The 20966-nt window shown below is 38.9% G+C and overlaps 1 protein-coding gene across 10 annotated transcripts in view; it reads left to right on the plus strand.

Moving 5' to 3' along the window:
• The window catches only part of TRIM24 (tripartite motif containing 24), a 351893-nt gene that overhangs the window by 214067 nt on the left and 116860 nt on the right, over positions 1 to 20966 (plus strand). For all 10 annotated transcript variants that reach the window (XM_081533089.1, XM_081533099.1, XM_081533093.1 and 7 more), the window contains 2 exons: positions 3903 to 4005; positions 20023 to 20134. In XM_081533089.1, coding sequence (XP_081389215.1) covers positions 3976 to 4005; positions 20023 to 20134 — 142 coding nt within the window. In that variant the 5' untranslated portion in view covers positions 3903 to 3975. The remainder of the gene's footprint in view (positions 1 to 3902; positions 4006 to 20022; positions 20135 to 20966) is intronic.

Below are 20966 nucleotides of genomic sequence, written 5' to 3' on the forward strand. Positions count from 1 at the left end.
AGGTTGTGAAAAGTGAAAGTCAGTTGTGTCTGACTCTTTGTGACCCCATATTAAAAAGCAGAGACATTACTTTGCCGACAAAGGTCCATCTAGTCAAGGCTATGGTTTTTCCAGTAGTCATGTATGAATGTGAGAGTTGGACTATAAAGAAAGCTGAGTGCCGAAGAATTGATGCTTTTGAACTGTGGTGCTGGAGAAGACTCTTGAGAGTCCCTTGGACTTCAAGGAGATCCAACCAGTCCATCCTAAAGGAAATCAGTCCAGAATATTCATTGGAAGGACTGATGCTGAAGCTGAAACTCCAGTACTTTGGCCACCTGAGGCAAAGAGCTGACTCATTAGAAAATGCCCTTAAAAAAAAAAGAAAGAAAAGGCCCTGATGCTGGGAAAGATTGAAGGCAGGAGGAGAAGGAGATGACAGAGGATGAGATGCTTGGATGGCATCACCAACTCAATGGACATGAGTTTGGGTGGACTCTGGGAGTTGGTGAAGGACAGGGAGGCCGTGCTGCAGTCCATCGGTTGCAAAGAGTCAGACATGACTGAGTGACTGAACTGAACTGAACTATACAGTCCATGGAATTCTCCAGACCAGAATACTGGAATGGGTAGTATTCTACCCACAGGAGTGGGTTCCCTTCTCCAGGGGATCTTCCCAATCCAGGGATCGAACCCAGGTCTCCTGCATGGCAGGTGGATTCTTTACCAATTGAGCCACCAGGGAAGCCCAAGAATACTGGAGTGGATAGCTTATCCCTTCTCCAGTGGGTCTTCCCAACCCAGAAATCAAACTGGGGTCTCCTACATTGCAGGCAGATTCTTTACCAACTAAGCTACTAGGGAAGCCCAATGGGTCTTGAGTAGAATATATATGACTGTGAAAAAAAAAATGTATTTGTATTCTTACTCAAATTGCTTCTGAGAGCAAAACTCCTTAAATACATTATTTTGGAAGATAATAAAAGTACTTCATTTCCTTGTGAAAAAAATGTATATGGGATAGTAAATGTAGAATAGTCTAAACAAGGTAGGTGGGAGTGGGGACAAAAAAGCTGAAGGGAATTAAGAGATATAACCTTCCAGTTGTAAAATAAATAGGTCCCAGCCATATAATATATAGCATAAGGAATATGATCAATAACATTACAATAACTTCATATAGGGACAGATGGTTGCTAGACTTACTGAAGTGATCATTTCTTAATATATACAAATATCAAATCACTATGTAATACCCCTGAAGCTACCATAATATTGTACACTAGCTATATTTCAAATTTAAAAAATTTTTAAATTAAAAGAAACTATGACTATATGAATCTGCCTGCAATGCAGAAGACCCCAGGTCAATTCCTTGGTCAAGAAGATCCACTGAAGAAGGGATAGGCTACCCACTCCAGTATTCTTGGGCTTCCCTGGTGGCTCAGCTGGTAAAGAATCCACCTGCAATGCGGGAGACCTGGGTTCAATCCCTGGGTTGGGAAGATCCCTTAGAGAAGGGAAAGGCTACCCATTCCAGTATTCTGGCCTGGAGAATTCCATGGACTGTATAGGCCATGGGGTCGCAAAGAGTCAGACACAACTCAGTGACTTTCACTTTCATGACTATATCTGCTCAATAAATTATAGTCATATAAAAGAAAAAAGAATAAACAAGTTGAAAAGAGACTAAAAGGGAAAGTGGACTTACTCTCTTAGATAGCAATGTATATTATAAAGATATAGAAACTAAATTAGTATTCAGAAACAGACAATAAAATGGTATCTGAAGCAGATCCATGCATATGTGGAAATCTGATATAAGCTACAGGTAGCATTTCAAATGAGGAGGAAATGGACAAATCATTTAATGATTGTGGTTGGTAACATTGGTCATCCATATGGGAACAAGAATGAATTTGATTTTCCCTCCTCTCCTCCCCACAACTAATAAAATGTCCTTGTCACGGAGTTGTTACTATATTGTGTTTATTTTTTAAAAATGAAGAACATTAATATGTAACAATATGAAAACATCTCCAGACTGTAAAGTAAAAAGAACAAGTTACAGAAAAAAAAATCTGTGCAACACGATCCTATTTATGTGTGTTTGGGAAGGGGCCTCCCCACCTGAAGCCCCAATACACACATATATATGAATACTCATTTATAGAAAAAGGATCTAGAAGTATATACAACAAATTGCTACCACTGTTACCATGAGGAGTGGGAGCCATTACTCTTTATTCCAAATGTCCATAATTGCTTAAGTTAAAAATAAATAATACTACAAAACAGTTATTAGAAAAGTTGTAAAAATTATAAATCATTAAAAAAGTGCGTAATTATTTAGTGAATTAATCTGTTCAGCTAGCTTTTATGAAAAGTCTTTTATCTGCTAGTATCAGGCTAGCATGGGGCTTCCCAGGTGTCTCAGTGGTAAAGAACCTGCCTGCAATGCAGGAGACAGGGGTTTGATCCCTGGGTCAGGAAGATCCCCTGGAGAAGGGGGTGGCCACCCACTCCAGTATTCTTGCCTGGAGAATACCATGGACAGAGTAGCCTGGTGGGCTACAGTCCATGGAGTTGCAAAGAGTCAGACACAACTGAAGCAACTTAGCATACACACACATCAGGCTGGCACAGTGGTTCTGAAAACGTAGTCTGACTTTGAAAGGTCTCTGATGCCCTTTCAATGGAGCCATGAGGTCAAAACAATTTTAAAAATACACTAATATGTTGGGGCTCCCTCGGTGGCTCAGTGATAAAGAATCTGCCTGCCAATGCAGGAGGCACAGTTTCGATCCCTGGTCCAGGAAGATCCTACTTGCTTCGGAGCAACTAAGCCTGTGCACAACTATTGAGCCTGTGCTCCAGAGCCTGGGAGCCACACCTTCTGAGCTCACAGTGGCAACTACTGAAGCCCACATGCCCTAGAGCCTGTGCTCTGAAACACTGTAAGAGAAGCCACCGCAATGAGAAGTCCACTCACGCTAGAGAGTAGCCCCTGCTTGCAACTAGAGAAAAGCCTGAGCAACAGTGAAGACCCAGCACAGCCAAAAACAAAAAAAAAAAAAAAAAAAAAGCTAATATGTTACTTGCCCTTTTTGTCCTCATTCTATCATAAGTTTACAGTGAATTTTCCAGAAGAGGAGGAGGGTCATAAAGTTGATGAGACAGAAGAGATTAGGAGTAATTTTTGTACTATAAGGATTTATTTTATTTTTTTAGCCGTGTGCCTATGTACCTATTAAAATTATACCTTAGAAGGTAATACAGATGAATACTTGTATAATCTTGAGATGGAAGGCATTTCTGAAAATGACAAAATCAAATCATAAAAAAAAAAATGATAAAGTTGACCATAAAAAGTTTACAATTTTGTCTAGAAGGAAAAAAATCCACAAGATGAAAACACAAACGGCACTTTGGAAAAAAAATGTGCAACATATGGTGTGTGACAAACAATGGTTCTTTTCAAAACAATAGGAAAAAAGATGAGCATGCCATAGGGAAAAAAAGGCCAAGACCATGATCAGGCAATCTGAAATGAAAAAGATGCAAATGACCCCTAAATATATGAAGATAAGTTCTGTCTCAGCACTAATAAAAGAAACGAAGATAAAATTAATAATGACTTACCTTTTTTAGACATTCAGACAGGAAAGATTAACTCGAAAAATGGCAAAGATGTCAGAAATTCAGTATTCACATAATGTCAGTGGGAATGTAATATAAATTATTTCTGAAGGTCAGTGTGATAGTACATATAAAGAAACTAATTGTGCAACCCTTGATCTGAGAATTTCACTTCTAGAAATTTAACCTAAGGTCACAGAGATAAATGAAATGCAACAAACAGCTGTTATGTCAGATTACTAATTTCTGCCCCACCCAACCTTCCTTTATCCTTTTACCAATAGGATCTCCACTCCCCTGAGGGGATACATGACTGCTCCACTGCAGAAGACATTTCCCAGCTGACCCTGAAGCTTCATGTGGTCCTGTAACATAATATCAGTGGAAGTAAGTGCTTAACTTCTGTATCACCTGATGGCAATCGCCAGTTCCTCTCTTCTCCCATGGAGAAGGAAATGGCAACCCACTCCAGTATTTCTTGCCTGAAAAATCCCATGGACAGAGGAGCCTGGTGGGCTACAAGCCATGGGGTTTCAAAGAGTTGGACACAACTGAGTGACCAAGTGCGCGCTTCTCTCAAGTGAAAACATGATGCTTGGGTCAGCTCTAGCCATGTAGACAAGAACAACATTTTGAGAGAGGGCAGAATAACAAGCTAGGAAGCATCTGTTGTCTTGTATGACTGAGCTGCAGAGTTGTGGAATTTGTTACATGAAAGAAAAATAACTTGCTATTGTTTGAACCATAAAACTTTTAATACAACTTAACCCATAACTTAACTAATACAAGTTTAAATGTCTGTCAATATAGTTCTTTTCCCATAATTTTTTTATAATTGAATCATGGGCAATCCTTAAATGTAGCTTTATACATCTGTAGATGTCTACATGTAATTGTTGAGTTTCTTAGTCTGCTTGAGTTGCTATAACAAAATACTCTAGACTGCGTGGTTTATACAACAAAAATTTGTTTCTCACAGTTCAAGAGACTAAAATGTCCAAGATCAAATGTGTGCGTTAGTCACTCAGCTCTGTCCAACTCTTTGCAACCCTGTGGATTGTAGCCCGCCAGACTCCTCTGTCCATAGAAGTCTCAAGGCAAAATTATACTGGAGTGGGTAGCCATTCCCTTCTCCAGGGATCTCCCTGCATTGAAGGAATTGAGGGATTGAGCCAAACCCAGGGATTGAGCCCTTTTTTCTGTTTGTCCTCCTTTATGTGTTCCCTTATTGTCTTCTTTATTCTCACTGTCTTTTCTTTTTCTTGGTCCTCTTATTGACTTACTCCTGATCTATGAAATTGTTAATTGCTTTTTTCTTTTTTTTCCCCTTTGCAATCCCTAACCTAATAATGAAACTCAGTACAGAAAAATAGACACAAAGATCAGTAGGATAGAAATAAACCTATGCACTTACAGTCAATTAATTGCAATGAGGCAATAATATACAATGGAGAAAAGAAAGTGTCCTCAATAAGTGGTGCTGGAAAAACTGGACAGTTACATGTAAAAGAATGAAATTATAACATTCTCTAACTTCATATACAAAAATAAACGCAAAAGGGATTAAACACTTAAATGTAAGACCAGATACTATAAAACTCCTAAAGGAAAACAAAGGCAGAACAGCCTTGACATACATTGCAGCAATATTTTTTTGGCTCCATCTCCTAGAGAAACGGATATAAAAGCAAAAATAAACAAATGGGACCTAATTAAACTTAAAAGCTTTTGCACAGCAAAGGAAGCCATAAACAAAATGAAGAGACAACCTACATAGTGAGAGAAAATATTTGCAAATGGTGCAACTGACAAGGGATTAATTTCCAAAATACACAAACAGCTCATACAGTTCAATATCAGAAAACAACAAACAACCCAATCAAAAAATGGGCAGAAGACCTAAATAGACATTTCTTCAGAGATGATATCCAGATGGCCAACAGGCACATGAAAAGATACTCAACATTGCTAATTATTAGAGAAGTGCAAATCAAAACCACAATGAGGTATCACCTCACACTGGTCAGAATGACCATCATAAAAGAGTCTAGAAATAATAAATGCTGGAGAGAATGTGGTAAAAAGAGAATGTTCTTGCACTGCTGGTGGGAATGTTAATTGCAAACAGTGGGGAGTTTTCTTATGAAAACTAAAAACAGAGTTATCATATGATCCAGCAGTCCCACTCCTGGGCATATATTCTGAAAAGACACAAACTCTAATTTGAAAAAAAATCACATACACCCTAGTGTTCATAGCAGCATTATTTACGATAGCCAAGACTTAGAAGCAACCTAAGTGTCCATTGACAGATGACTGGATAAAGATGATTTGGATGTATATACATTACTCAAGTATCAGAAAGAATGAATAATCCCATTTGCAGCACGTGGATGGACCAAGAGATTATCGTACTAAGTGAAGTAAGTCAAAGACAAATATCATGTGGTATCATTTACATGTGGAATCTAAAAAAATGATATAGATGAACTTATTTACAAAACATAAATAGATTCACAGACAGAAAACAAACTTATGGTTACCAATGGGGGAAGTGGTAGGGGAGGGATGCATTAGGATTTAGGGATTAGCAGATACATAGTACTACATATAAAATAGGTAAACAGCAAGGTCTAGATTTTTGGCCTCCATGAAATATATGAGATATTAAAGGAATACAGAAGAGAAGAAGTGGTTCTTAGCCTCAAGGAATTGTAATCTAGTAGGAGAAATAGCATGCCTTTTGCATTGGGTATCTCCAGATCACCTAGTTTCAGTGATTTTTCTGGAAACACTCCTAAGATTCAGAAAGTTTCTGTACTCCCAGTTATAGTTGATTATGCAAAAAGATACAGCATAGAATCAGCAAAAGGGAAAGGTGCAAATCCAGGAGGAACCAGCCTCAAGATTCCAGCTGTCCTCTCACACTGGCATCCCACAAACAGCCTTAATTTTCCTAGCCAACTATGAAATAACACCTGCAAAATGTTGCCAGTAGTAATAGTAATAGTCGCTCAGTCATGTCCTACTCTTTGCGACCCCATGGACGATAGCCTGCCAGGCTCCTCTGTCCATGGGATTCTCCAAGCAAAAATACTGGAGTGGATTGCCGTTCACTTCTCCAGAGGATCTTCCCGACCCAGAAATCGAACCCAGGTCTCCTGCATTGCAGGAAGATTCTTTACCATCTGAGCTACAGGGAAGATAATAAGGCAAAATTCACTCAAGCCCTGATAGCCAAGATTTTAATTAGGGGTTAGTTGTGAAGACATGCAGCCCCTATGTGACTAACTTTAGCTACTTAGTCTCTAGCCCTTTAGAGGTCAAACTGACACAGCATGGCCCAAGGCCTCAGGTATGCAAAAACTGGTGCTCACCTTGTTAGCCATTGGGTCCTGGGCTTTTGTTTTTTGGGAAATTTTTTATCACAGCTTCAATTACAGTTCTTGTAATTATGTTGTTCATAGTTTCTATTTCTTCCTGGTTCAGTCTTGGAAGATTGAAATTTTCTGAGAATCTGTCCATTTCTTCCAGGTTAACCATTTTATTGCCATATAGTTGTTCATAATAGTCTCTTATAATCCTTTGTATTTCTGCATTGTCTGTTGTAACCTCTGCTTTTTCATTTCTAATTTTGTTGATTTGATTCTTCTCTCTTTTTTTCTTGATGAGTCTGGCTAAGGGTTTGTCAATTTTGTTTATCTTCTCAAAGAACCAGCTGTTAGTTTTATTAATCTTTACTATTGTTTCTTTCATTTCTTTTTCATTTATTTCTGCTCAGATCTTTATGATTGCTTTCCTTCTGCTTATTTGGCGGGATGGGGTTTTTCTTCTTTTTCCAGTTGTTTTAGGTGTAAAGGTTGTCTATTCGATGTTTTTCTTGCTTCTTGGGGTAGGATTGTATTGCTATAAACTTCCCTCTTAGAACTGCTTTTGCTGCATCCCATAGGTTTTGAGTTGCCATGTTTTCATTGTCATTTGTTTCTAGAAATTTTTTGATTTCCCTTTTGATTTCTTCAGTAACCTGTTGGTTATTTAGAAACATAGTTTAATCTCCATGTTTTTGTGTTTTTCACAGTTTTTTCTTGTAATTGATATCTAGTCTCATAGAGTTGTGGTCAGAAGAGATGCTTGATATGATTTCATTTTCTTAAATTTACTGAAGTTTGATTTGTGACCCAAGATGTGGTCTATCCTGGAGAATGTTCCATGTGCACTTGAGAAGAAGGTATATTCTTCTGCATTTGGATGGAATGTCCTGAAGATTGAGATCTATCTCATCTAATGTATCATTTAAGACTTGTGTTTCCTTGTTAATTTTCTGTTGATGATCTGTCCATTGGTGTGAGTGGGGTGTTAAAGTCTTCTACTATTATTGTGTTACTGTCAATTTCTCCTTTTATGTCTGTTAGTGTTTGTCTTATGTGTTGAGGTATTCCTATGTTGGGTTCATAGATATTTACAATTGTTATATCTTCCCTTTGGATTGATCCCTTGATCATAATATAGTGTCCTTCCTTATCTCTTATAATATTTTTTTATTTTAAGGTCTATTTTGTCTGATATGAGGATTGCTACTCCAGCTTTCTTTTGCTTTCGATTTGCATGGAATATATTTTTCCATCCTCTCACTTTCAATCTATATGTATCTTTAGGTTGGAAGTGGGTTTCTTGTAGACAGCATATATATGGGTCTTGTTTTTGTATCCATTCAGCCAGTCTGTGTCTTTCATTGGAGCATTTAATTTGTTTACATTTAAAGTAATTATGAATATATATGTTCCTATTTCCAACCACCCAGTCCATCCTAAAGGAAATCAGTCCTGAATATTCATTAGAAGGACTGATGCTGAAGCTGAAAGTCCAATACTTTGGCCACCTGATGCAAAGAACTGACTCATTGGAAAAGACCCTGATGCTGGGAAAGATTGAAGATGGGAGGAGAAGGGGATGACAGAGGATCAGATGGTTGGATGGCATCACTGACTTGATGAACATGAATTTGAGTAAGCTTCGGGAGTTGATGATGGACAGGGAAGCCTGGTGTGCTGCAGTCCATGGGGTTGCAAAGAGTCAAACACGACTGAGTGACTGAACTGACATTCCTATTGCCTTTTTCTTAACTGTTTGGGGTTTGATTTTGTAGATCTTTTTCTTCTTGTATTTCTCAACTATATAAGTCCTGTTAACATTTGTTGTAAAGCTAGTTTGGTGGTACTGAATTCTCTTAACTTTTGCTTGTCTGCAAAGCTTTTGATTTCTCCATCAATTTTAAATGAGATCCTTGCTGGGTAGAATAATCTTGGTTGTAGATTTTTCCCTTTCAGTACTTTAAATATATCCTGCCATTCCCTTCTGGCCTGCAGAGTTTCTGCTGAAAGATCAGCTGTTAAATGTATGGGGATTCCCTTATGTGTTACTTGTTACTTTTCCCTTGCTGTCTTTAATATTCTTTCTTTGTGTTTAATCTTTGTTAGTTTGATTAGTATGTGTCTTGGTGTGTTTCTCCTTGAGTTTATCCTGTATGGGACTCTTTGCACCTCTTGGGCTTGATTGACTATTTCCTTTTCCTTTGGGGAAATTTTTCAACTATAATCTCTTAAAAAATTTCCTCATACCCTTTCTTTTCCTCTTCTTCTTCTGGGACCCCTATAATTTGAATGTCGATGCATTTGATATTGTCCCAGAGGTCTCTGAGACTATCCTGAGTTCTTTTCATTCTTTTTACTTCTGCTCTTCAGAAGTTATTTCCACTATTTTATCTGCCGGTTCACTGATTCGTTCTTCTGCTTCAGATATTCTGCTATTGATTACTTCTAGAGTATTTTTAATTTGAGTAATTGTGTTGTTTGTCTCTGTGTGTATATGTTTTAATTCTTCTAGGTCTTTGCTAATTGATTCTTGCATTTTCTCCATTCTGTTTTCAAGGTTTTTGATAATCTTTACTATCATTATTCTGAATTCTTTTTCAGGTAGTTTGCCTATTTCCTCTTCATTTATTTGGACTTCTGTGTTTCTAGTTTGCTCCTTCATTTGTGCAGTATTTCTCTGCCTGTTCATTATTATTTTTTTTTAACTTATTGTGTTTGAGTTTTCCTTTTCCAGGCTTCAAGGTGGAATTCTTTCTTCCTTTTGGTTTCTGCCGCCTTAAGGTTGATCCAGTGTTTTGTGTAAGCTTCTTATAGAGTGAGATTTGTGCTGAGTTTTTTGTTTGTTTGTTTGTTTTTTCCTTTGATGGGCAAGGTTGAGTGAGGTGGTAATCCTGTCTACTAATGACTGGGTTTGTATTTTTGTTTTGTTTGTTGTTTGGTTGAGGTGTCCTGCACAGGGTGCTACTGGTGGTTGGACAATGCTGGGTCTTGTATTCAAGTGGTTTCCTTTGTGGGAGTTCTCACTGTTTGATGCTCCCTAGGGTTAGTTCTCTAGTCTAGGGCCTTGGAGTCAGTGATCCAAGGCTCAGGGCTTGATCTCTTCTCAGAAGTTTATTATGTTACTTGACTCATCCCCTCTTTCAGCTTCCTTCCATGGACAGAAAGGCATATCAAGGTGGAGATTATGCCAATAATGCTAAGGTTCTTAGGTAAGTAGTTTCAGGATATATGAAGAGACTGGAGGCTGTTACTGTTTCATGGATGCCAGCAGAAAACAGAATATGCCAAGTTTCTGTCCATGGCACATCAGGCCTGGAACTTCAAGGCCAGGAAACCTAGGCAATGAAAAGGAAGTGGGGAGAAAGTCCAGCAGACCTTGGGCTCCTGGCGCCCCAGGACCTCTCAGGGCCTCAACTTCGGTAATACAAAAGTTGAATTTTAAACCAGTTTTTTTCACTCTCCTCTTTCACCTTCATCAAGAGGCTCTTTAGTTCCTCTTCCCTTTCTGTCATTAGAGTGGTGTCATCTGCATGTCTGATGTTGTTGATATTTCTACTGGCAATCTTTATTCTAGCTTATGATTCATTCATTTCACATAATGTACTCTGCATATAAGTTAAATAATCAGGGTGACAATATGCAGCCTTGATGTACTCCTTTCCCAATTTTGAACCAGTCAGTTGTTCCATGTATCATTCTAACTGTTGCTTCTTGACCTGCATACAGGTTTCTCAAGAGACAGGTAAGGTGATCGGTATTCCCATCTCTTTAAGAATTTTCTGTAGTTTGTTGTGATCCACACAATCAAAGGCTTCAGTGTAGTCAATGAAGCCGAAGTAGATGTGTTTCTGGAATGAAGTTGGTCATTCCAGGAGATATTTGCGAGATAATGCTCTTTATTTTCTCAACTCCTCAGCCTCTGTGTTCTCTAAAAGAACCTGGCATCCAGACCCCAACAAGATGGTTATTTTGAGACATTAGTCAACCATCTCCTCAGTCAACCAGCTTTTCCAAATCAAGTTGTATTCTTTGACTCAACACTTCATCTCTTGGTTAAGTGGACTGTTGCATGGTGAGCAGAGTGAGCTTAAACTCAGTAACAAGGATCAAACAGAGTCCTTTGGCAGTGAGAGCAAGGAGTCCTAAGCACTGAACTGCACTGAATTTAAAGTTTTTCTGGGATGTGGTCCCAAGATGGCAGAGGAATAGGACAGGGAGACCACATTCTCCCCCACAAATTCATCAGAAGATGATTTGAATGTTGAGCAACTTCCACAAAACAACTTCTGAATGCTGGCAGAGGACACCAGGCACCCAGAAAGGCAGCCCAATCTCTTCAAAAGGAGGTAGGACAAAATATAAAGGACAAATATAGAGACAAAGGATTTAGGGACAGAGACCTGTCCTGGGGAGGGAGTCAGGAAGCAGGAGAATTTTCGACACAATAGGAAACCCTCTCACAGGCATATCAGTGGGGAGCTTTTGAATCTCAGAGGGCAACCTAACCAGAAAAACACACACACAGAATATGTGCCTAACCCCAACTACCAGTGGAGAAGCAGCTCAGACAATTGTGTCTGCCAGCAGCAAGTGAGGGGCTGGGCAGGGAGGCACAGGTTGCATCATAGGTCCTTAGGGTAAGGACTGGGCTTGAATGCCCTGAAGACAATCTGAGGAAACTAATATGTGATAGCAACCCAAACCCTGGAATCGCCAGAGAGATTAAAAAAAAAAAGACCTTTCTCACAAAAGGCTCTAACACCACGTGGTGACCCCTGGTTCACTCACAGAACTAAGGATCGTGCCCTAGCAAGTAGCAAAGGAGAGCAAGCTGGCTGCCATTTAGGGCCCTCCCTCCCCAGCAGCAGAGAGGCAGGTGTGCGACAGCCAGAGCCAGAAGGCAAGGGGCCACTGCAATTAGACCCAGAGACCACATCTTCCACCAAACTGTGAGCAGGCTGCCTGGGATCCTAGATGGTTCACAGCCACCAGGAGAGTCACAGCCTGAGATTACTCCCCAGAGGAGACACATGGTACAGCTGGGACTGTGCCCTCATGGTGCACTCAGGAAACTGAACAGCTGGAACCAGGGAGGTGCATAAAACACACAGGCCACCTAGGACAGTGCATTCACCAAGCACCTGGTTGCCTGAGTGGCTTGGACCTGGGAATGGCACAAAACACCCAGCCCATCAGAGTCTGTGCTCTTGCAGAGCACCTGAGAACCTGAATGGCTTAGCCCTGGGAAGTGCATGATACGCAGGGCCCACTTGGGACAGTGCCTTTGGGGATGACCCTGGACCCTGAGCAATGTGGAGCCAGGAAATACACGCTTCCTTGGGATGTTGCAAACAGTGTGGTCCATCCACTGCAAGCACTCCCCACACATGCCAGTGGTATTTTCAGTGTCACTCCCTCTCCACAGCACAACTGAACAAGTGAGCCTACATAAGTGGCCACCTTCACCCCCTCGTCTCAGTGGAAATTAGACACTGAAGAGACTTGCAAAGAGAGAAAGCCAAAATAAACAAAGAAGGGGGAACCACCCCATACGTGACAGGTGCAACAGATTAAAACCCTGCAGTTAATGCTGAGACTGTGCATTTGAGGGGCAACTATAGACCTTGAGAACAAGTACAAGCCAGAACAAGGGACTAGCTGACACTGAACTGACCCCACACTGCCCACAACAGCTCCAGAGAAATTCCTAGATATATTTTTACTATTATCACTTTTTAATTTTTAAAAAAATTTAGTTCTTTACTACTCCTCTAACTTTCATTTTTATAGCCTACTATTTTATTACCTTTCTAAAAAACCCTATTAAAAAAAAACAAATTCCATATATATTTTAAAATTTTTGTGATTGATTTTGTTTTGCATTTTTTATATTGTATTTTTTACTGTTTTTTTTTTTTATATTGTATCTTTGAGAATCTAACCTCAATTCTAGGTTTTTAATCTTTGCTTTTTAATATTTGTTATCAATTTTGTACCTTGAAGAATCTAATCTTCAGTATCCATTTTCACTTAGGGATTTGATTAATGTCTCGATTGCTATCTCCCCTTTTGACTCTACCTTTTCTCTTCCTGGTCACCTCTATCTCCCTCTTCCCTCCTCTCTTCTCTATATAACTCTGTGACTCTCTCTGGGTGTTCCTGGCTGTGGAGAATTGTTTCACCATTAACCTAGGGGTTTTATCTTCTGTGCTGTATGGATGGAGAAGTCTTGAGGCTACTGTAAGAGGACTGAAACCCAGAGGCAGGAGGCTCAACTCCAGAAATTTAGAAAATCAGAGTACTCCTGACTGCAGGGAAGATTAATAGGCAAGAGTGCACCCAAAATTCTCCATACCTACACTGAACTAAGCTCCACCCAAAAGCCAACAAGTTCCAATGTGAGACACACCATGCTAATTCTCCAGCAAAACAGGAACACAACCTAAATATTAAAAAACAGGCTACCCAAAGCCATACCAAATTCATGTGCTGTGTGCTCAGCTGTGTCCAACTCTGCAATCCCATGGACCGTGGCCCACCAGGCTTCCCTATCCTTGGAATTCTCCAGGCAAGAATACTGGAGTGGGTTGCCATTTCCTTCTCCTATGAAACCCATAGACACCCCTAAAATCACTACTGGACACTTCATTCCACTCCAGAGAGAATAGATCCAGCTATACCTACCAGAACACAGACAAAAGATCTCCCAACCAGGAAACCTTGACAAGCCACTGGTCCAACCTCACCACAGGGATCAGACTTCACAATTAAAAGGAACCACAACCTTCCAGCCTGCTGAAAGGGCACCCCAAACATAGAAATCTAAACAAAATGAAAAGGCAGAGAAATACTCAGCAGATAAAGGAACACGATAAAAACACACCAAATCAAACAAAAGAAAAGGAGATAGGGAGTCTACCTGAAAAAGAATTCAGAATAATGATAGTAAAGATGATCCAAAATCTTGAAAACAAAGTGGAGTTGCAGATAAATAGACTAGAGATAAGGATTGAGAAGAAGCAAGAAATGTTTAACAAGGACCTAGAAGAAATAAAGAATAGTCAATCAATAATGAACAATGCAATAACTGAGATTTAAAACACTCTGGAGGGAACCAATAGTAGAATAACTGAGGCAGAAGGGAGGATTAGTGAGATGGAAGATAGAATGGTGGAAATAAATGATGCAGAGAGGAAAAAAGAGAAGAGAATGAAAAGAAGTGAGGACAACCTCAGAGACCTCTGGGACAATGTTAAGTGCCCCAACATTCAAATCATAGGTGTCCCAGGAAAGAAGACAAAAAGAAAAGTCATGAGAAAATGCTTGAGGTAATAGTTGAAAACTTCCCTAAAATAGGGAAGGAAGTAGCACCCAAGTCCAAGAAATGCAGAGTCCCAAACAGGATAATCCCAAGGAGAAACGCTCCAAGACACATATCAATCAAACTAACAAAAATTAAGCACAAAAAGCAAATATTAAAAGCAGCAAGGGAAAAGCAACAAATAACACACAAGGGGATCCCCATAAGGATAACAGTTGGTCTTTCAATAGAAACTCTTCAGTCCAGAAGGGAATGGCAGGACATACCACAGTAATGAAAGAGAAAAACCTACAACCAAGATTACTCTACCCAGCAAGTATCTCATTCAGATATGAGGGAGAAATAAAAAGCTTTACAGACAAGCTAAGCTGAGAAAATTCAGTACCACCAAACCAGCTCTTCAACAAATGCTAAAGGATCATCTCCAGACAGGAAACACAGAAAAGGTTTATAAAAATGAACCCAAAACAACAAAGTAAATGGTAATGGGATCATACTTATCAATAACTACCTTAAATTTAAATGGGTTAAATGCTCCAACCAAAAGACAAAAGACTGACTGAATGGATACAAAAACAAAACCCCTGTATATGCTGTCTACAAGAGACCCACCTCAAACCTAGGGACACATACAGACTGAAAGTGAGAGGCTGGAAAAAGATATTTCGTGCAAATGGAGACCAAAAGAAAACAGGAGTAGCAATACTCATATCAGATAAAATAGACTTTGAAATATAGACCATGATAAGAGGCAAAGAAGGACAGACACTACACAATGATCAAGGGATCAATCCAAGAAGAAGATACAACAATTATATATGCGCCCAACATAGAAACACCTCAATATGTAAGACAAATGCTAACAAGTATGAAAGGGGAAATTAACAGTAACACAATAATAGTGGGGGACTTTAATACCCCACTCATACCTATGGAGAGATCAACCAAACAGAAAATTAGCAAGGAAACACAAGCTTTAAATAATTCAATGGACCAGTTAGACCTAGTTGATATCTACAGGGCATTTCAGCCAAAAACAATGGATTTAAACATTTCTTCAAGTGCACAAGGAACGTTCTCCAGGATAGAGCACATCCTGGCCACAAATGTAGCTTTGGTCAATTAAAAAAAAAAATTGAAATCATTCAAGCATCTTTTCTGATCACAATGCAGGTAAGATTAGATATTAACTACAGAAAAAAAAACCTATAAAAAATACAAACATATGCAGGCTAAAAACACACTTTTGAATAACCAACAGATCATGGAAGAAATAAAAAGGAAATTAAAATATGCATAGAAACAAATGAAAATGAAAACATGACAACCCAAAACCTATGTGATTCAGTAAAAGCAGTGTTAAGAGGGAGGTTCATAGCAATACAAGCCTACCTCAAGAAGCAAGAGAAATATCAAATAAACAACCTAACTTTACACTTAAAGCAACTAGAAAAAGAAGAACAGAAAAAACTCAAATTTAGTAAAAGGAAAGAAATCAAGAAAATCAGAGCAGAAATAAAAGAAATGGAAACAAAGGAGCCTATGGCAAAGATCAACGAAACTAAAAGCTGGTTCTTTGAGAAGATGAATAAAATAGGCAAACCATTAGCCAGACTCATCAAGAAAAAAAGGGAGAAGAATAAAATCAATAAAATTAGAAATGAAAATGGAGAAATCACAACAGACAACACAGAAATACAAAAGATCATAAGAGACTACTATGAGCAACTATATGCCAATAAAACTGACAACTTGGAAAAAATGGACAAATTCTTAGAAAAGTATAGCCTTCCAAAACTGAACCAGGAAGAAATAGAAAATCTGAACAGACCCATCACAAGCATGGAAATCAAAATTGTAATCAAAAATCTTCCAACAAACAAAAGCCCAGGACCAGATGGCTTCACAGTTGAGCCTACCAAAAATTTGGAGAAGAGATAACACCTATCCTACTCAAACTCTTCCAGAATTGCAGAGGAAGGCAAACTCCCAAACTCATTCTATGTGATATCAAAACCAAAGATGCCACAGAAAAAGAAAACTATAGCCCAATATCACTGATGAACATAGATGCAAAAATCCTCAACAAAATTCTAGCAACAGAATTCAACAACATATTAAAAAGATTATACATCATGATCAAGTAGGCTTTATTCCAGGGATACAAGGATTCTTCTATATTCACAAATCAATCAATGTGATACACCATATTAATAAACTGAAAAATAAAAGCTATATGATGCCAGAGTCCAGCTCCAGCAGCCAGGGAATCGGCCTGAAGGGATTAGCGGTGTTGGTGGAGAATGATACAGCCTCTGACTCAAAGTGCAGAACTGCATGTTTATTTTAAGCATCAGGTTTTCTTTTATACTTTTACAAAAGCATTAGGTCAGAGGCTTGACATCTTCAGTTTCCCCTCACCCAGATTTACTGTCTCCATAAATCATTGTTGTCCTTCAGAGTTACCTCTTAAGTGTCCTTGTGATTACATTGTAACTCATGTTTGTCTCTGGGCTGCATACAACATCCCCTAGTTTATTTCTTATCTTTCTAAATCCTGCTATCCCCTAGTAACTTAAGCTCGTTATCTCCTAAAAAGGCTTCTAGCTATTAGTATCTCTAAAATTCCTAGTCTCTATAAGCTATAGTAAAATATGCCAACACTACAACATGCCTTAAACTTTTAGCTTCTAACTATTCTTAATTATTCCTAAACCCTAAATTCAGCAAACTTCTTTTGCCATAAACATTTCCCTCACAAGCAGGTCTCAATAACAATCTTTCCCATGGCCTCAAGCTGCAGCCTATATACTCATCCTGGAACATTCTTTGTAAAGGTCCTTGAACAAATGTAACTTTATGGATTATTTCCTGGGCAACTGCAGAAGGCTTTGTGCTTTCTCATGCAAGAACAATAAGCACCTTAACATTGTTTCCAGCCAACTGAACCGAAGGAAGGAAAGGACAAGTCAGAATCACAAGACCTAACTCCTTCATCCCGGGACTGTGCCTGCGGGATGAGGAGAGGGTTGGGGCCGTGCCTCCATTTTGTCAGTAATGCCTAACACAGCTTCCAACAATATGATTATCTCAACAGATGCAGAGAAAGCTTTTGACAAAATTTAACACTCACTTATGATCAAAACTCTCCAGAAAGCAGGCACAGAAGGAACATACCTCAACGTAATAAAATCCATATATGATAAACCCACAGCAAACATTATCCTCAATGGTGAAAAATTTTAAGCATTTCCTCTAAAATCAGGAACAAGACAAGTGTGCCCACTCTCACCACTAGTATTCAACATAGTTTTGGAAGTCCTAGCCACAGCAATCAGAGAAGAAAAAGAAATAAAAGGAATCCATATTGGAAAAGAAGAAGTAAAACTCTCACAGTTTGCAGATGACATCATCCTGTAAATAGAAAACCCTAAAGATACCACCAGAAAATTACTAGAGCTAATCAATTAATATAGTAAGGTTGCAGGATATAAAATTAACACACAGAAATCCCTTGCATTCCTATACACTAACGATGAAAAAGCAGAAAGAGAAATTAAGGAAACAATCCCATTCGCCATTGCAATGGGAAGAATAAAATACTTAGGAATAAAATTTACCTAAAGTAACAAAAGACCTATATATAGAAAACTATAAAACACTGATGAAAGAAATCAAAGATGACACAAATAGATGGAGAAATATACCATGTTCGTGGATTGGAAGAATCAATATAGTGAAAATGAGTATACTATCCAGAGGAATCTATAGATTCAATGCAATCCCTATCAAGCTACCAACAATATTTTTCACAGAACTAGAAGAAATATTTCACAATTTGTATGGAAACACAAAAAACCTCGAATAGCTAAAACAATCTTGAGAAAGAAGAGTGGAACTGGAGGAATCAATCTTCCTGACTTCAGACTATACTACAAAGCTACAGTCATCAAGACAGTATGTACTGGCACAAAGACAGAAATATAGGTCAATGAAACAAATAGCCCAGAGATAAATCCACAAACCTATGGATACCTTATCCTAGACAATGGAGACAAAAATTTACAATGGAGAAAAGATAATCTCTTTAACAAGTGGTGCTTGGAAAACTGGTCAACCATGTGTAAAAGAATGAAATTAGAACACTTCCTAACACTGTACACAAAAATAAACTCAAAATGGATTAAAGATCTAAATTTAAGACCAGAAACTATAAAACTCTTAGAGGAAAACATAGGCAGAACACTCTCTGATATAAATCACAGCAATATCCTCTACAACCAACCTCCCAGAGTAATGGAAATCGAAAATAAACAAATGGGATCTAATTAACCTTGAAACTGTTGCACAGCAAAGGAAACTATAAGCAAGGTGAAAAGGCAGCCTTCAGAATGTGAGAAAATAATATCAAATGAAAAACTGACAAAGAATTAATCTCCAAAATATACATGCAACCCATGCAGCTCAATACCAGAAAAAGGAACAGCCCAATCAAAAAGTGGGACAAAGAACTAAACAGACATTTCTCCAAAGAAGACATACATATGGCTAATAAACACATGAAAAGATGCTCAACATCACTCATTATTAGAGAAATGCAAACCAGTATGAGGTATCATCTCATGTTGGTCACAATGGCTGCCATCAAAAAGTCTACAAACAATAAATCCTGGAAAGGGTGTGGAGAAAAAGGAACCCTCTTACACAGCTGGTGGGAATGCAAACTGGTACAGCCACTATGGAGAACAGTGTGAACATTGCTTTAAAACCTGAAAATAGAACTGCCATATGACCCAGCAACCCCACTGCTGGGCATACACACTGAGGAAACCAGAATTGAAAGAGATGCATATACCCCAGTGTTCACTGTAGCACTGTTTACAATAGCTACTAGGACATGGAAGCAACCTAGATGTCCATCAGGAGAATCGATAAGGAAGTTGTGGTACATATACACAATGGAATATTACTTAGCTATAAAAAATAAACACATTTGAGTCAGTTCTAATGAGGTGGATGAAACTGCAGCCTATTATACGGAGTGAAGTAAGTCAGAAAGAGAAACACCAATACAGTATATTAATGTATATATATATAGAATCTAGAAACATGGTAACGATGATCCTATATGTGAGGCAGCAAGAGGCACAGATGTAAAGAACAGACTTTTGGAGTCTGTGGGAGAGTGAAGGTGGGATGATTTGAGAGAATAGCATTGAAACATGTATATTACCGTATGTAAAATAGATGACCAGTGCAAGCTTGAAACATGAAGCAGGGCACTCAAAGCCAGTGCTCTGGGCCAACCCAGAGGGATGAGGTGGGGAGGAAGTTGGGAGTGGGATTCAGGATTGGGGCATACATGTGCACCCATGACTGACTCATGTCAGTATATGGCAAAAACCACCACAATATTGTAAAGTAATTATCCTCCAATTTAAATTAATTAATTAATTAAAACCTAAAATCTTTCTGAGAACAGAAAACTTAATCTAGTCAAATTCTCAGTTACTTTAGGTTTTGTTTCTATTTTTGTTTTGGTCATCATTTCAGATTTAAGTTGGTCAATACAATATTCATTCCTCCTTCTATTCAGGGCCAGTTGGAAGAGCCAGAGGTATAATAGGATCATGGTATAAGTGAGAGAGACACTGGTCCTTGGGCATCCTTGGTTTATGTTGGTATACATAGAATGTGCCTTGCCTCCTTTAGCTCTCGGCTGCTGGCCTCTCTCTGGAAGCCACTGAAATAATCCCACTACTGCATCCTGCTTGTCCTAACAATGAAGGCTCAACTTATCCAAGCCTTTGGGCTATTAATGAAGGTACAGTAATCTTTTCTTTATCCCTTTAAAGCTATAGAGGATTGAGTGAAGGGGTTATCTCAACCTCTCCTTGTCCAAATTTGTGTCACAAACTCTGAGAGTTCTATTTAAAGTAATTTTGTTAAACTTCCTTGTAAGTTCAAGTGTGGTCTTCTTATCAGACCGGGACCAGGTGGACCGGAGTCAACGAAAAGAAAGAGAGAAAGGACACAGGGGACCCAGGTCTCCAGTGGAGCAAGGGTGTTTTATTAGCAGAAATGCAGGCTTATATATCTTTGGTGATATGATTACACAGGATGAAGTGCCATTAATTGCAACAAAAATGGGTGGTCTAATACATACAAGGTCGCTGATGCTGAAAGAAATCACGGAAGGGGGTAACTGAAAGGGATCCAAGCAGGTACCCTTTCCCATGATCTCAGTCCTGAGAACTGCGTGCAGTTCTACTCCTTCAGGAATAGGAACTGATAAGGAACAGAGAATCCTTGAGAAATAGCACACAAAGGAAGAAAAGTGCAACATATTGGATTCTTTCAAGTTAAACGTCCCCTGACATTCAAGAATTTCTGTCCATTGCTACATTTTAAGATGTGGTCATGAGAAATCCTCACCAGCATCTAATGCTCTTGCTCTCCTTGCAGATTCCCTTTTCTTCCAGCACAGGCAACCTATATCTCCTTTCAGAGGTGGTGGTAGAGGTGGTGCTGGTGCTGTGCAGAAAATGACAAGCCATCCAGTTAGGCTGAAGCTTAGAATGGGTATGGGAAAGCAGTGAGGATCAAGCAGGAATATCAGATAAGGATATCAGACAGGGATGAAGTTGTGGAGAGCC

The sequence above is a fragment of the Giraffa tippelskirchi genome, chromosome 10 (genome assembly GCF_054371585.1).
Source record: "Giraffa tippelskirchi isolate mGirTip1 chromosome 10, T2T-mGirTip1v1.2.pri, whole genome shotgun sequence".
Lineage (NCBI taxonomy): Eukaryota > Metazoa > Chordata > Mammalia > Artiodactyla > Giraffidae > Giraffa > Giraffa tippelskirchi.